Raw genomic sequence first — 18,095 nt, forward strand, 5'->3', positions numbered from 1 at the left:
GGTGGGGAAGTCCTTGAGCTCCTGACCTGGGGAAATGCCCTGCCACCTGGTATGGGAGGACGGGATTGGGGGTGCAAGTGGGAGGAGGAGAGGAGGAGGGAAGTTTGCTCTCACCCAGACCAGATCTTGCAAATTGCCCTCCACTAGTTGCTGTTAGGGTAGAGGCAGAGGAGACAGGGGCGGTGGTTGAGTGGTAGGGCTGTTAGAGGAAGACCCGGGAAATGGGTAGATAAGTCTGTGGAATCAGAACCCTCAGGTACAGTCCCTGTGGAGACCACATGAGAAAACGAAAAGTTAGCAGCTTTCTGAGGTGTTTGCACAAATGAGGGGCCAAATTACAAACCCCGAGAGCGCGCTAGGTGAGCAATATCTAGAAAGTAGTGCTGTTGGCTCAGACTGACTGGGAGATCTCCTGATCTTAGGCAGAGGTGGCCCTGCGCTGGATGGAGCTGAAGGGCTTCAGACATAAGACCCTTGGGTCTCTATTTGGGCCTTTCTATCCCGTATTTCAGTATTTGTCTCAGTCTGCAGACAAAATTCGTTGTGTTCTAGAGCAGGTTTTAGCCTGCTCTGAGGAGAAAGTAAAGAAGTCTTGCCACCTGTAATGTTATGAAAACAAAGAAGAGAGTCTTTCCTTAGATTTCACTTTCCTAAGGGTTTCGACAGTCCTTCAGAATGTATTCCTTCTACAGGACTATACTTTTCTCCCTCTCTCTTCCCCTCCTCACCGTCCCCCCCACCCCCCACATATTTCTCTAGAGATGAGAGTTGAATTTTCAGTCAGAGAATCCAGGAACCCAATTCTTACTACCTGTGTGACACTGGGCAAACCACTTCTTCTGACTTCAGTTTCCTCCTATGGGAAATAGAACTGCGGTTTTCTTAACTTGAGGGGATGATCTTTGAGGCTCCATCCAGATATAAATCTCTGAATCTAAGATAATGAAGCTGATTAGATGAGTAGGAGATTAGATAACCACAGTTTTGGCAAAATCCCCAAGCCCTTTGAGCTTCCTTCCTCCATTTTTGAGTCATTTTGACACGGTGATTGTCCAATCTATCAGTTATCAGTTATTTCTCTTACTCAGACCATTCCTCTTAAGCTCAACAATGTTTTTCAAAGGAAATAGTTATCTCCCAAGAAAATATCTGGGCTGTTTCTCCATGAAGCTGACAACAGAAATACCGCACAATTGTCATTTTATTGGGAAAGCATGGCTTTATTTGCAAACTGATTCCTCTCCACAGTTTTAAAAAATGACCGCCACTTAAACTTTACATTTCCTTTCTTAACTTTTCCTCTCAGGCTTGGGCCCTCTTTAAAGGGAAGTTCAGGGAAGGTATTGACAAACCAGACCCTCCAACCTGGAAGACAAGGTTGCGTTGTGCTCTCAACAAGAGCAATGACTTTGAAGAGTTAGTTGACAGAAGCCAGTTGGATATCTCAGATCCATATAAAGTTTACAGAATTGTTCCTGAAGGGGCCAAAAAAGGTAGGAGGAATTTCCTTGCTGTTGTTGTTTTAAAAATCAAATTTCAGGGGGCAGCTGGGTAGCTCAGTGGATTGAGAGCCAGGCCTAGAGATGGGAGGTCCTAGGTTCAAATCTGGCCTCAGACACTTCCCAGCTGTGTGTCCCTGGGCAAGTCACTTGACCCCCATTGCCTACCCTTACCACTCTTCTGCCTTAGAGCCAATACACAGTATTGACTCCAAGATGGAAGGTAAGGTTTTTTTTTTTTTTTTTTAAATCAAATTTCATTTTCTTGTATCATAAACTGTTAAAAGGGGGAAAAACATTCAGTGCTTTAATTCCATTTTGGCATGTTATTTTTTTCCCCCATGTTCATACAAACTCCCAGTCATCTTCAGTTAAAAACTCATAAAAGATTCAGCCTCATTCTTTGAGGCACTGATTTAAGTTTTTTCTATATTATTCTTATGTGTGAACATCTCAGATTCTAACTCCAGTCAAAAACTCTATCACAACTTTCCCCCAAGCCTTTCTCTTTCTAAACTTCCTTATTATGCTAAAGGACATCTCCTTCCTCCAAGGTAGCAGGCTCTTAACCTAGTTGTCATTCCTCATCCTTGACTCTTCACTCTTTATAATCCACTCCCATTCCCCATATCTAATCTGTTGCCAGTTCTGTCGATTTTACCTCCATCACATCTGTCCTCTGCCTCTGCCTCTGCCTCTCCTCTGATGCTATCACTACCTGGTGTAGGCCCTCACTGCCTTATGATTTGACTATTGCAGCAACCTTTTGGTTGATATTCCTAACTCTTCTCTCCTCACTTCAGTCTATCCTCCACTCTGCTGTCAAATTAATCTTTTGAAGTGCATAGCTGATTATTTCACCTCTCTAATCAATATTTCACCTCCAGTGGCTCCCTATCATCTCAAGGATCAAATTGAAAATATTCTATTTGGCATTCAAATTCCTCCATAATTTATCCTCCTCCTTATTTTTCAAATCTTTTTAACTCCTTATCCATCCCTATATAGTCTGTGATCCACCTTACTGATTCTCAAATAAGGCATTCCATCTCCAAATTCCAGGTATTTTCCCTAGCTGCCTGCAATCCCTGGAATCATCTCCCTCCTAAACTCTGCCTGTTGGCTTCCTTCAAGACCTTGCTAAAAATCCCACCTTCTATAGAAAGACTTTCCTCATCTGCATTATTGGTAGTGCCTTTCCTCTGTTGATTATTTCTAATTTGCCCTTTACATATCTTGTTTGTACATAGTTATTTGTACCATTTATCTTTCTTCGGATCCCCAGTGCTTAGCACAGTGCTTGGCATATAGTAGGTACTAAAAAACCTGTGTGCCTGACATCATTCACTGAGATGTATATTGTGGATCTCCTGGCACTTTTTCTTCCATTGGTCAGGGAATTATTTCTGGCCACAGATAGATAACCACTGGGGACTTTGTTTATTTCTGAGAGACTAACTTCTGCCCAGAAAGGCAATTTTAAATTTAAATGATCTTATGCTTTTCCTGCCTCTAGAGCCTACCAGTAATAATTTTTCCCATTCAAAGTAAAACCTATAGACATTGTTGGCAAATACCGTGTTTGGTATACTTTCTGGACTAGATATTTTCTGAGGACACTTTTTACTCTGGGATACTATCATTCTGTATCCAAATTTATTTTTTAAACTTTAGGTTTTATTTTTTTAATGTTATACTATTTCTCCTCTGTAAACTTATAAATAGGAGCTAAACAACTGGGCTTGGAGGATTCCCAGATAATTATGAACCACCCTTTCCCAATGCCTCCTCACTACACATCACTACAAACTCAGGTGAGTTGATGAATTTTATGAGAGTAAGGCTTAGGTCTATGTTATAACAAAATAACTAGTAAATTCAGTTTTAAAAAATCAAACTCACGGGGGCAGCTGGGTGGCTCAGTGGAAGAGAGCCAGGCCTAGAGACGGGAGGTCCTAGGTTTAAATCTGTCCTCAGACACTTCCTAGCTGTGTGACCCTGAGCAAGTCACTTGACCCCCACTGCCTATGCCTTACTGCTTTTCTGCCTTGGAACCAATATGCAGTATTGATTCTAAGATAGAAGGTAAGGGTTTAAAAAAAAATCAAGCTCATCGTTTATATGGTAAAAACAAGGGTAAAAAAACAACCCAATAACTTTTTTCATTTAAATTATTTTTTAAAATTTCAAATGGTTTGTTGGTGTATCATTGGTTTTACTGAGAGTGGGTTTAGTGGGTTTTATAAGAATACTATGTTCGATGGGAGGGGGAGAAGGGAAAGACAGACATAGACATAGACAGACCTAAGTTGAGAGAAAGAGAGAGAGAGAGAGAAAGAGATAAGGGAAGATGGAGGAGTAGAATATCTTTTTTCCCCCAACTGACTCTAAAAATCATCTGGGAAATAAGCCTTTTGTTAAAATTTATAACTTGGGAAGAAGTGCCTTATCATGCGAAACCACAGGGCAGCTGATCCTAGCTGGCTTTTTCTAAAGTGAATTACAGCTCTGTTTGATAGAATCTGGTGAGTAAAGGAAGATAGTTTTTCCTGTGGTATTTTTGGTGCCAGAGTTTAACCATATGATGAAGCTTTGCATACATCAAGATTTTGTAATAGTGCCTTGATTGTATTTTAAAAATATTCTATAACTTGTCATTGAGATGAACAACTCATTCTAAAGTTTTTTCTGATGACAGAATCATTCTTGGCCACCTGCCAAATGAGTGAATTCCTGAGAAGTCCAGGAATATGCAAAGGGAAAACGTCCCCTATCAATAGGATGATCTGGGATGAGTTCCCCAAAGCTTTTATTGTATTTCTTCTTTTTGATCTGAACAGGTTCCAAACTATATGATGCCCCATGACCGTAATTGGAGAGATTTTGTTCCGGAGCAGCCTCACCCAGAAATACCCTATCAATGTGCAACTGTCCCTTTTGGACCTCGAAGTCACCATTGGCAGGGCCCTGCTTGTGAGAATGGTAAGAAGAATTCCATTCCTGGCTTCCTTTATCTATAGTCCATGCTTTTGGCCCACTAATACTGAACTCACTGATAATGAGACCATAGTTTTTTTGTTTTTTTTGTTTTTAAATCACTGCTAATCTAGTACTGCATATCAGTGACAAAGAACTTCTCTTTTCTAAGAAAACTGAAGAAAGACTACCATGAGCAAATGCAGAGGCAGGACAGTTTTCTGGACAAATTAATGCTTCTTTTCACTATACCTATTAATTGAACTGACTATTTTTCATAACTTCCCTTTTCTTTGCTGGGAGGTAAAAAAAAAAAGACTATTGATCTTCTGGTGCTGATAACTAAGTTGATATGTTAAGATTATAGTACAATCAAGTGATACTGAATCATCCTGAAGGGAAGCCATCCTGTGTCTGATGTAGTAGATTTCTTGAGTTTTCAATATTAGTCCCAGCCCTATGATGTGGGCCAAAAACTTGATCATCCTTTCCTATCTAATGATTCACGAGATAGTGAGTGGGTGCCAAATAGTTTTGCCCTTATTTTACTCATTTACAAAATATGAATTATAGCAACTATGGAAAGGCAATACATTGCAGTGATTAGAGGACTGGTCTTGGGAAGCCAGAAAGGGTTGGGTTCTAGTCTTGCCACTGCCACTAATAAGTTGCATGACCTTGAACAAGTCATTAAACTAAAAGTGTCCTAGGGAACTCTCTAAGAATATTAGTTATAGATGAGTTGCTGATATGTATCAGTGGAGGAAATTTCTATATGAGAGTTCCCTAGACTGATGAAATTACAAGTCCCTGCCCTTCAAAGAAATAGCAGATGTGGCCTGTATCCTACCTTTGATTCAGTTTATTCATATTACTTTCTGTTGTGACTTGAGTTTCTCTGAAAAAGGTGGTTGTTTAGGATTGCAGCATTTTAGAGTTGAAGGAACCTTTAAGATCATTTAGTCCAAACCCTTTTTTTTTAAACTATGAGGACACTAAGGTCAAGACTGGTGAAATAACTTGTTTGAGGCCACATGGTAGTCAGTGACTGAGCTAGAATTCAAACTCCTATTTTCTAATCCAAATCCAGTGCTCTTTCCACTATGCCTTTCTGTCTAGATACAAACTATTCTTAAATAGACATGTAATTTCATCAATTTGAAATTTCCTTCAGCTCCATGCTTACCCATCCTATGTGCCAACCCAGAAATTTGCCATAGGGTGTCAACTTTATTGAAACATTTAGAAAATGACTGGGGGTGGGGGCTTTTAACCTTTTTTGTGCTGGACACTTAATGAAACACAGGAAGTGAGTGAGCCAAAGGACTATAGACATGAGACTCTATCTCTATTTCTCTGTGCTTCTGTTGGTCTCTGTATCTTTTCTCAAAATGATGTTTTTAAATTCAAAAAATAAAATATATGTGACTCTAAGAAAACCAATGATATTGAATAGAGTTACTTGTGTAAGTGTACTATAACTAAACAGAAGTATGGAGACACCATATAGAAATATGGTTAAACATTTAAATTAATTTTAAAATAAATAGAAAAATATGGTTATTATTTTAAAATCTAAATTTAAATAAATTTTAGAAACCAAACAAGTAAGTTCAATGGATCCCATGTTAAGAACTGATCATTTAGAAGAGCATAAAAGTAATTTATGTAATGCAAAAACAAAAGGTACGTAGCACTATTCAATTCCAGAAGTGTTTATTACATTTAGATTAGACCAAGCCATAACTCTTAAGAGAGATTCCCCCCATCCTGAAATGAAGTTTCATATGAGATATTTGGATCAATATGGCAAAAAGCAGCACCAGGAAGAAATTCTTACTATAGTATCACAGAGAATAAATACATAGCATAATATACTAAAGAATGCTAGAACTTTGAAAAGCCTATTCTTTGGAAAGAAGTACTGAGAGAACATTTAATCATTAGTTTCTTTTGCATATTCTAGGACCATTTACTCTTGTGTAACCAATATATTCTACTTTCTGCATATTGTTCTTTAAAAACATTTTAATTTTATTATCATGCGAATCTGTATATGTTTAATTAACCAACTGGCAAACAAGTAGTTTTTGAGTACCTACTATGTGCCAGGCATTGTGCTAGGCACTGAAGATACTTTTTTAAAATTTGGGAAAAAAAAGATTTTTAACAATTCTTAGTCCCAAGAAGCATACTGCTTTATGTTTTTTAACACCATGTGTTATGATTTGCTATATGTTTTGTACTACAGATCCATAGTACTTTGCATTCATTTTTATGAATTATTCAGAGATTATTTCCAACGAAGATTAATGTTCTTCCAGTTTTTTGAGATGAATAAACCAAGATTTGAACAGTCTTCCTGAGTCTCAGGTCTGTGTGCAGTGGATCTAGCCCTAGTAGACTGAGAAGTTTAAGTATTAACTATGATACTGTGGTTATAAATAGAGAATGTCCCAAAAGAATTAGTGCAGTTGAAAGCCTACCTAATTTTAAACTGCATTGAGCCTTTTGGGACACCCTTTCTAGGAAGAGAGGGAACGACAGACAAATATCTGAAGGAACAATAAGGTGAAACAAGTGGAAAGGCAAGCCCATTACAGAGTCTTTCTTCATTAAAAACAGACCAGAGACATTCTTTTCCTTGCTCAGTTTTCCACAACTCATCAAATGCAGGTTTTAAAAAAGTGTAAACTAAATATTTGAAAAGTTCCCTCTCCGGTTTGCTCAAGTCAGTAAGTTCAAAGAAAATGCAGGAAACTCTTTGGTTCAAGGGTCTACAAGAAGAGCTCCTTGGACTCTCCTCATGCCCAAAGTTTCCTACAGCTTGGCTACTTGGCTCCACAAAGCTGACATGGGAAATGAGCCTGTTGTTCTCGTGTTGTGAGGCTCACCGTATGGGCTCTTTCTAAGGTTTCCAGTTCATTACGAAGATTTATTTTGTGGATTGGGAGGAATAGCAATGTTGTTTCACAAAGATGCCTCTTGCTGACTTTGACAGTCAGTTAAGAAATGATTTTATTTTTATTCGTAAATACAGGTTGCCAGGTGACAGGCACCTTTTATGCTTGTGCGCCACCTGAGTCACAGGCTCCTGGAATACCCATAGAGCCAAGCATAAGATCTGCTGAAGCCCTGGCCCTCTCAGGTAAGTGAGATGTTCTGTCTATCAGTGTAAGCCGCAGAGAGAACGTGGCAATAGCAGCTATCACTCAGGTCTCACACTGCTGGAATAATTAGTGAGCTGATCTCTGTTGACTTGAACCTCTCTGAAAAAGAGGATCAGTCAATCAATAAACATTTATTAAGAGCATACTATGGGGCAGCTAGGTAGCACAAGTGGATAGAAAGCCAGGCCTGGGGTCTAGAGGACCTGGTTCAAATCTAACCTCAGACACCCTGGGCAAGTGGGCAAGTCATTTAAGCCTGATTCCCTTGTCCTTGCCACTCTTCTGTTTTAGATCTGATACTAGGATAGAAGGAAAGGTTGTTTTTTTAAAAGAGCCTACTGTGTGCCAGCCACTGAGCTAAGTGCTGGGGATACAAGAGGCAGAATATAGTTCCTGCCCTTAAGTAGCTCAAAATCTAATGAGGGAGACAATGTGCAAACAAATATATACGAAAAAGCTATATACAGAATATGTAGGAAGTAATTAAGAGGGAGAAGGCACTAGAATTAAGAGTCATTGGAGAAGGCATCCAGGAAAAGATGAGATTTTAGTTGGGACTTAAAGGAAGCTAGAGAGCACAGAAATTCATCAGTAATATGGCATCTTCAGGAAACAGTGACTTGTTACAACAGGGAAAGTACAGTTTTAGGTCAGCTGGCATTGGCCTCGTTCCTTTTTCCCTTTACATATATACACACATACACATAGGTAATATATACACATGGATATACTAAAGATTAAGCTTGGGCTATTGGAAGAAACCAATAAGAAAAGCCACAACATTCTATTAAGTCAATTCCTTAGAATCATCTTTCTATTTTTCTTTCAATGACCATCATTAATTGAATTGAGGTCTTTTTAGTTTATTGCTGTTGACTGCCTTGTCAATAAATAGAGACAATCGTTGCAAAGCTCTTTGCAGACCTTAAAGTACAATATAAATGTTAGCTATTCTTATTAATAATAAAGCTAATTTTCATGAATTCCACTTTTGATGACACAGCCTTACTAAATGTTCCCTTAGAAGTTGATGTCACCAAGAACTGACAATAAATGTTGACTGGCTAACTAGCAGATATAGGCTACAACTTTCATTCTAACAGTTATCTTTATAAAACAATCAGATTTCTAGATCTCAGGGCCCTTATTTTAAGGACTATTTGATGCAGCATAATTGTAGGCTAACCAAAGAAGCTAGGTAACTCTTTGTGAGTTATTGTGATGGGATTTAAGCCGTGCAGATCAGTCTTAATCTTTGGCATTACTCACCTTGAAACTATCCCCATTTTAAAACTGATTTTAGAGAACGTGTTATATTGGGGGGGGGGAGGCATTTTTCACAGTGACTTTTGGGTTCTTGATTTTCATTGATTGCAGTGTCAGAGCTAAAACTGAAAAGACATTTGCCTTTGGTCTGAGAAGTCACAAATGACTGAAAATGCCTTTTGAGGAGGTGTCTTCGGGCAGTAAGAATTGTGTATGGGAGCATCTGTGTTTTTCAGAAACTTTCATACTCTTTTCTTGGGCACCCCAGGCTGCGTGGGTGCTAGGAAATAAACAGCTATTTATGTCAGTGTGACCTTGTGATAACTGACGTCATTAAATGAAATGAAACCTGCCCCAAGAGTCACCTCCAATAGGCAACACCCCCTCTTTGTCAATATACGTACTGCCTGAGCTCTTGGTGTCTGCGTCTATCTGCCCAAACACAGGGAGTGGTGAGTTGAGGTAATTTTTTTGGTTGGAGGAAAAAAAGAAGGTTTTATGGGTTTCATCTTTGGGAACCTTCCTTCTCAAGGTTACTTTGTGTCTTTTGATCAGCTTCAGGGAAAAACTGGTCACCTCCCCCACTTAAATATGCATAACCACTGAATACATATTCTGGGGGATCTGAAACCTGGCCAGGGACCTTGTTTAAGATTTTAAAGCAACCTCTAACTATTGAGACAACTTCTTCCCCTCATGTTGCAAATGCTATTTAAAAGGTTTCTTAAATAGGTGAAACTGGAATAAATTTGCTTATCCCATCATCTAAAACATCAGAACACACAGTCTCAAGGAAAGTTAGGTAGGATTTTAATTAAATTTGCCAAAATGTTGCCCTCAAGAAACATTTTTCTCGTTACCTGTTAGCTGGATATATGATAGTTCCTTTCATTTTGAAAAACTACAATTAAAAAAAAATCTTCCCTTAACCTTTTCCTTCTTTCCCCTATTCTTTTCCATTGGTGGCAGATTCTAGAGCCCCCTTTTTCTCAAGTCAGTGTTAACTATCTTGTTTGAAAATAAATTCTCGATCATTAGTACAAGACTTAGTATTTTAGAAACATTATTAGCTCCGCCAGCAAGAATATGAAAACAAGTATCATTTAGGCAAGTTGAACTCTTTCAGTGTAACGTCTGATAGGATGGGCATAGAGTGCTTTTCTGTTGATGCTGACTATGAAACAAATCTCTTGTCTTCAGATTGCCGGCTCCATATCTGTTTATATTATCGTGAAATACTGGTGAAGGAGATAACCACTGCAAGCCCTGAAGGCTGTAGGATATCTCATGGCCAGAGTTATGATGCCAGTACCCTGGATCAGGTTCTCTTCCCCTATCCAGAGGATAATGTCCAGAGGAAAAACATCGAAAAATTGCTGAGCCATTTGGAAAGGGGAGTCATTCTCTGGATGGCACCGGATGGCCTGTATGCTAAAAGACTTTGCCAAAGCAGGATCTACTGGGATGGACCCTTGGCAGTATGCAGTGACCGTCCTAATAAGTTGGAAAGGGACCAGACCTGCAAACTTTTTGACACACAACAATTCCTATCAGGTAATGCACATACTTGTCTGGATGTCTGTCAGTTGTACAACTAGGAGAGAGGTGGCAATAAGATACAGTCAAGAAGGACTAGCTCATACACACATAGTCCAGAGACCTTTCTTGCGCCAATTCTGCAGCTTGCCAACAGTCATCCAGGTATCCCAGCCCATCCGCCACATACCAGTTGTCCCACCAAACATTGTCTTGTACTTTGAGTTGGTATGGGTGGGAAAGATAGAAATCCAGATGAAATGTTTGATAGGATGGCCTTTTACCTTCTGGTTTTCAACAAATAGTATCCCACAAATAGAAATTTAGGTGTTTTAGCAATATGTTCTCTGAGAGCATATGTAATAATGTCTCAGACCTTTAAATTTCCTAGAAAAATTGTAAAGGTCAGAGTTAGAAGGATGTTATTAATAATGTAAACTCAGATGTGTCATCTTTATGCAACTGCCTTTTGGCATATGGAAACTTGAAATGGGTCTCTTGAATTTGACTAAAGAGGAAAATTATTAAGAGTTATTTTTCTCCATGTATACCTTTAGACAGCATGTGTTGATTATAATGGGCTGCTTTTGTGATATAGCTTTTGTTATACACTTACTTTATATTTGTCCTAGGCTAACTTTTGTAGTAACAACTGGTCCCATCTCTCAAAGCTTAATCAAAGGGACTAATTTTATGGCCCTAGGTTGCCCCTTTGGGAGAAGAGAAGGAGGAGATAATATTAGCTGACCATTGCTTAGTTTCTGTCCTTCCTTCAGCCTTTAATTCCATCCTGTTATAAACTTGTAATTAATTTCTGACCATTGCTTAGTTTCTGTCCTTCCTTCAGCCTTTAATTCCATCCTGTTATAAACTTGTAATTAATTTCTGGCAGCCTCTCTCCAGAAGTCCTCCATCTTTGAGTGTATCTTTTGACCTTAGAGATTTTACTTTTTGACCTAGAAGGCTGGGCAGATGGCAACAATGTCAGGTTGAGATAGTCTAGGCTTTTCCAGCATCTTTTAAATACTATCCTCTCTGCTGAAAAATTTACTACTTTGGTCCAGGCCATTTTAATTTGTAATTTTTAAATTAGATTTATTTGAAATGAAAAAATGTGCATGTCAAGATAAGGATTGAATCTGTGGTTTAATGAATTTAGGAACTCTCTGGGGTGAGGACACTTCTTCCGTTAGTATCAATTGATAAGTTTTCTGCAGCTTATAGTCTTCAGAGCACTGAAAGAATAAGAGATTTGCTTAGGGTCAAATAACCAATATTTTTCAGAGGCACAAATAGAACCCAGGTCTTCCTGGCTTCTAGACTAGTTTTCTATCTGTTATCTCTGGTACACATTTAAAAAATAGTGCTGAAGGGGCAGCTAGGTGGCTCAGTGGATTGAGAGCCAGGCCTAGATATGGAAGGTCTTGGGTTCAAATCTGGATTCAGATACTTCCTAGCTGTGTGACCCTGGGCAAGTCACTTACCTCTCTTCTGCCTTGAAACCAAGAGTTAGTATTGATTCTAAGATGGAAGGTAAGGGTTTTAAATAAGAAATGAAGCGACTAGATAGGATGATCTTTTTGGATCCTTCCAGCTCTTACATTCTACTCACATGATATGTAAGGCTGCATAAGGTTGGAGATAAGAAGGTCCAGAAGGATCCAGAGCAAGCTGTACATTGTGAGCTGGGCACAAACGAGGTTGGAATACAGCCACAGAAATAGAAGCGCTGCCTGTTCTGTCTGAGGGAAATTGGGATGTCACAGGAGTAGGGACTTTTGGCTCAAGAATCCTAAGAAATTCAAGAAAATCACTTCTGCCTCACTGAGTTCCCCTTAAAGTTTCAGTATGTATTTCCTTCCTGTTCTGAGCCTCAGCTGCATGTTGTTAAGCCTTAGCTACTCTGTACCTGAAAGACTGGTGTATTCAAACAGTGGGCAAAAGGATTCCTATAAGGTATAAGTACTTCGCTCTGGCTCTTAGACTGCTCCTCTCACATGCCCAGAAGCTATTATTTATGACAAACATCAGAACACAAGCCAGGTTGTGATTTGTTTCTACCTGTAATATTCCTCTCTCATGGCTGTTGTGAGAATCAAAGGAGATCTTAGTAGGTGGAGCCAGGATTGGAAGTATTGGAAGGGAGGGAGCTTAGAAGCCACCTACTTCATTTCCACCAGCTTCATTTCGCAGATGAGGAAACTGAGGTCTAGGGAGGATGAAGAGTCTTTTCTAAGGTCAGATAGGCTATAAATATCAGAGACAAGAATTGAATCTTGGTCCTCTGTCACCCAAGCCAGTGAGAGCTTTTTCCATTATCTTGAAAGTGCTTTGATAACCTGAGAGCACTATAAAAATATCAGCTATTATCATTATGATTCCTAATTTATCATTATTATTAGAGAGCTTGGAAATTACCAGAATAGAAATGGGACCTCTTCTTTTCAGTTCTGGGTGTTCAAATGGCATCCATAGAGGCCAAACCAAGTGGAAGGATGAGTGTTTATCCAGTGAATATGGGCTATATAAACAAATAACATAGATCACAAACCCCTCTTCTCTCTCTCTCTCTCTCTCTCTCTCTCTCTCTCTCTCTCTCTCTCTGTCTCTGTCTCTCTCTCTCTGTCTCTCTCTCTCTCTTTCTTTCTTTTTCTCTCAAAAACCCTTACCTTTCATCTTAGAATTAATATAATATATTAATTCCAAGGCAAAAGAATGGTAAAGGCTAGGGAATAGAGGGTTAAATAACTTGCTTAGGATCATACAGTTAGGAAGGATGTGAGACTAGATTTGAATCCAGGACCTCTAGTCTCTAGGCCTGGCTTGCCATCTACTGAGCCACCTAACCACCCCCCCATCTCTTCTCTTAATAGTCTTTGGGGAGGTTGATTACCCAGCATGTTGCCTCCACTTTTATTTTCCTGGACTTGTTTCCAGGTTTCATTGAAATAGTTTTGTTTAGTTTGAATTTTGGAAACACTGCTTCCCCCAACGCTCCACCTTTTTTTTCTCTCTTCAGATAGTCAAGTGAGTCGTTAGAAACTCTTTTGTACTTGATTAGGATGACGGAAACTTTTTCATATCTACCCATCCAGGATACACAAAGTGTAAGGGACAGTCCCTTAGAAACAGGGAGTGTGTAGCTGGTAGAAGATGCATCCATATGACTGCTCTGCAGAAGTTTAACAACTACAGTGGCAATTAGATGAGGGGACCTGAGATGCTACCCTTTCTTTAGTGAACTGAAACAGCCCAAGCCAGGAATATCATCTTGAACATCAACAAGGGGAAGATGGGCTGACGTAATAGACTGAGCATTTCTCTATTCAGCAAGGCTCCAGTTTCAATGATAAGTGTACAGAAAAGTTGTTGTGGGTCTGGGCTGTACTCTGTCTCCAAGGATTATCCTTGGTGCTTGGTAGCAATGATCAATGATGGATTGATTACCTTCTCACATCACCCTTCTCCCTTCAGTAGATGCCTGAAAATGCAGTTCAACATGAAATCTTTTAGGCATAATCCTTACTAAAATATGTCCAGAATGTGTAGCATGAATATACTCCAAGCCAAATGTAGACTATAATTTCCATTGTTCCCTAGAATTTACCTTTGTTTTTCCTTGCGATGAAATTAATCTTAAAAAGGAGATCTAGAATGATCTAGACTAAAATTGCAACCACTTTAGGCCATAGAGTATTTGGGACCAAAAGAAAGAATCTGTTGGAGGCCTGGGATGAGTTAAATTTACAGTCTAGAAAACATGGATCCATCCATGCTACTGGATTCTAAAAGGGAGATATAATTGTTGAGGTCATCTAGTCTGTCTCCATTTTGTAAAAGTGAGGCAGCTGCTGCCCAGATAATGAAGTAACCTACCCAGAAGCCATACATTGTGTTAGTAGGAGAGCCAGAATAGATGCCTAGGACTCCCACCTTCCCATCCATTCTCTTTCTTTTGCATCTACTATGCCACTTCCTAGAGAATGGAGTTGCCCCTTTACTTTGGATTGTCTTGGTTTGACCATAGAATGAAGCTCTGATTTGAAAGTGGAGATGGCATGGAATACCACAGAAGTGACATAGTTAGTGCAGGAGAATAAAACTCAGGAAACATTTTAAGATTTTTTTCATGGAAAATAATACATTCTGAAACTTTGTAGTTAAGTAATTGCACTTAGACTATGATAACCTTTATGAATGCTACTTTCCCTCTTGCTCTTTTTTCTCCTTCCCTTCCTTTTTACTTTCTCCCTTTTTCTTTCATTTTCTTTCGTTCTTCTCCTTTCATTGCTCCTTCTTCCCTCCCTCTCTTCTTTCAACCAATTATCTCAGCAAGTTCACTCATATTCATCTCTTTTTTTTTAATCTTCAGTAGCTTCCCCTTTATTCCTTTGGGTCTGGGAATTAAAAAAATATTTTTCAGATAATTTTATAATATAATTGAGTTCCTTTGTAATTCTCTATATTTTGTTTTATGTATTTGAAAATATTATTCTGAGAAAAAGGGTCCATAGGCTTTGCCAGTCTGTCAGAGGGGTTCAAGCCACAAACAAGTGTCGTGTTACACTGCCACGTGCCTTAGAGACACATACCTTATCCTCTAGAGCAGTACTACTAAGCAGTTGCTACATGCAACTTTAGTACATGGTGAGGGTTCCTGAACATCCTTTTTCTTGTCTTCAGAGTTGCAAGTGTTTGCCCATCATGGTCGCCCTCCACCAAGATTCCAAGTAGCTCTGTGCTTTGGAGAAGAATTTCCAGACCCCCAGAGGCAAAGGAAGCTTATCACAGCTCATGTAAGTATTCACTTATAAAATTTCTATGGCATTAGGAAGAATAACTGTTGCTTTTTAAAAGTTTCATTCTAAGCAAAGAATAAATGATATAACTTGAGTAGATAAGATACATTGAGCAAGAGAGACAGAGACAGAGAAAGGCAGGGAGAGATAGAAATAGAGACAGAGAGATATCAGAGATAGACAAAGAGAGAAAGAGGCAGAGACAAAGATGGGAGGAGGAAATAGAGTGTGGTGAACAGCACAAAAAACCAAATTTCAAGAGACTTGATTTCTATTCTTCACCCTTATATTTATTCACTTCATACTGGCAGCTTAACCACAGGGTATCTCAGTTGTTCCCATCTGTAAAAAAAAAAAGAAGAAGAAGAAAGAGTATTCCTGATATATAGAAGTACACTAGGATCAATCTGAACTTTTCTTTGAAATACTCTGTTTTTCTTTTGAAAAAAAAAATAGTCTAAATGAAATTTCCCAGTTAGCTTTTTTCCATATTAGGTTCTAAAACTGGAAATGATATTGAAAGTCATTTAATCTGACCCCTGGGACAGCTAGGTGGCTCAGTGAATAGAGAGATGGGCCTGGAGACAGGGAGATCCCGGGTTCAAATGTAGCTTCAGATACACCCTAGCTGTGTGACCCTGGGCAAGTCACTTGACCTCAATTGTCTAGCCTTTACTGCTTTTCTGCCTTAGAACTAAAACTTGATATTGATTCCAAGACAAAAAGGTAAGGTTTTTTTGTCTTGTTTTGAATCTGATCCTTTCATTTTTTTTTTAAACCCTTAGAATTGATACTATGTATTGGTTCCATGGCAGAAGAGTGGTAAGGGCTAGGCAACAGGGAGTTAAGTGACTTGCTCAGGGTCACACAGTTGGGAAGTGTCTGAGACCAGATTTGAACCCAGGATCTCCCATTTCTAGGCCTGCCTCTCAATCCACTGAGCTACCCAGCTGCCCCCTGATCCCTTCATTTTTTAAGGGATTTTTAACTTGGGGTCCATGAACTTATTTTAAAAAAATATATTTTTAGATAATTGAATCTCAGTAGAATTAATTTCATGTGTAATCCTACGCATTTTATTTTGTGCTTTAAAAACCATCATTCTGGGAAGAATGAGAGGTAGGTTTCATTAGACTTTTAAAGGGGTCTGTGACACAAACCATGTTGAGAACCCCTTTTACAGCTATGAAGGACCTCAAAGCAGCAAGGGCAGGCAGAGAAGTAGCAAAGATGAAACCTTGACAGATCCTCTGACTCAGTATGCCCCACAGTTTCTAAGAGGATAAATTCTATAGGTCCCTTTCATCTAGGCAATGATACATTTGCAATTTTCTCTCCTGAGAAGCTTTTCTGACTTGCTTGCTTGTGTGAGGGAGGTGAGTTACGGGGACCTATTCAAATCGGAATTTTCTCTGTATTCTGGACAACTCAAGGTTTTGTCCTCACAACAAACACTGTTGTGGGCAATTTTAGTTTATCGGATCCAGGCTCTTCAGGAATGCCTCAGTCCTCTGTTTCAGTTTATCTGGATCTCGATGCAGTTTCAGTGGCTTGTAAATTTAAAGTGCAGGCGATTCTGTAGTTTATGTTTAGAATTATATACTAGCCTTGTAAAAAAAAATTGGAAGGAATTTTCAACCTCATTTAGGCATTTTAATAGTAGGTGACCCAGAGAGAAGAATCACCATATTTAGGAGAAGAAATTGGCAAGGTCCAGGATAGAACCCTGGTTTTGTTGTTCAATCATTCAGTCATGTTTGACTCTTCATGACCCCATAGACCATAGCATTTGTGGAGTTTTCTTAGCAAAGACGCTAGAGTGATTTGCCATTTCCTTCTCCAGTAGATTAAAGCAAACACATCAAATGACTTGTTCAGGGTCATACTGCTAGTAAGTATCTGGGGCCATATTTGAACTCGGGTCTTCCTGACTCTATCCACAGAGCCATCTGACTGCTCCTAATCTAGTGCTTCTTAAATCTCAAGAAAGAAGATTATCAATAGATTTTAATCAGTATCTAAAATGAAATAAACATCAGGATGAATAAAGGGAAAAAAGTCAACTATCTAGATGCTTCCCCAAAATCTGTATGTTTACTTACTAACTATGTGACCCTGGGCAAGTCACTTAGCCCCATTTGGCTAGTCTTTGTTGCTCCTCTGTCTTGGAACCCATACTCAGTATTGATTCCAAGACAGAAGATAAGGCTTTTTGGTTTTTTTTTTAAGTCTGTATATTTTGGTCTCAAATGACTCTAGACTCAGATTTGTATTTATTAGACATAGTGTTTGTCAGCTGGTTAAGAACAAAGAAGATACCGTGAAGCATCATCACTGACTTTTTTTTTTTAATCTATCATTAAGGTTGAACCATTACTAGCCAAACAGCTCTATTTCTTTGCTCAGCAAAATAGTGGACATTTTCTGAGGGGCTTTGATTTACAAGAACATATTACCGGGCCAGAGGATTATCATCGACCAATTCGACATTCCTCCATCCAAGAATGAAAATGCTGAAAGCAAGTTTTTAAAATTGCATCTCTCAAAATGACTTAAGAAGAAAGGCTGTGAAACTTTTTTTCCCTTTCTTTTCTTGAGGAAGACAGTATTAATGAAACAATTTTGGAAAAATCTCAGCTTCCTAGGGATTAAATGATGAGCTATATTAGACTGAAAAATGGACTTGTTCCAAAAGGACACATAGCCATGAAAAGTTTTCTGGACTGTCCATTGAGTTATTCTGGTCTCACAAGGATTCCGTTGTCATTGGGAATAACTGTGAAAACCGACCAAACGATATGTTTACGTTTACTAAAATGTTTTCTTTTGATTTGATGACGGTTATTTCT

General features: G+C 38.9%; 1 protein-coding gene across 1 annotated transcript; it reads left to right on the top strand.

Moving 5' to 3' along the window:
* The first annotated feature begins 443 nt into the window (after positions 1–443).
* IRF4 (interferon regulatory factor 4) lies at positions 444–17,754 on the top strand. The gene is made up of 8 exons (XM_044683775.1): positions 444–581; positions 1,307–1,493; positions 3,225–3,313; positions 4,340–4,481; positions 7,516–7,623; positions 10,112–10,465; positions 15,131–15,243; positions 17,611–17,754. Exons 1-8 carry the CDS (start codon positions 444–446, stop codon positions 17,752–17,754), a joined length of 1,275 nt encoding a protein of 424 aa, XP_044539710.1.
* Positions 17,755–18,095: the final 341 nt, after the last annotated feature.

This window comes from Gracilinanus agilis, chromosome 1, assembly GCF_016433145.1.
Source record: "Gracilinanus agilis isolate LMUSP501 chromosome 1, AgileGrace, whole genome shotgun sequence".
NCBI lineage: Eukaryota > Metazoa > Chordata > Mammalia > Didelphimorphia > Didelphidae > Gracilinanus > Gracilinanus agilis.

Coding starts and splice junctions, on each gene's coding strand:
- IRF4 (XM_044683775.1), top strand. CDS start 444: ATGGAGCTGAAGGGCTTCAGACATAAGACCCTTGGGTCTCTATTTGGG. Junction 582..1,306: donor TAGCCTGCTCTGAGGAGAAA/GTAAAGAAGTCT, acceptor TTTTCCTCTCAG/GCTTGGGCCCTCTTTAAAGG. Junction 3,314..4,339: donor ACACATCACTACAAACTCAG/GTGAGTTGATGA, acceptor TGATCTGAACAG/GTTCCAAACTATATGATGCC.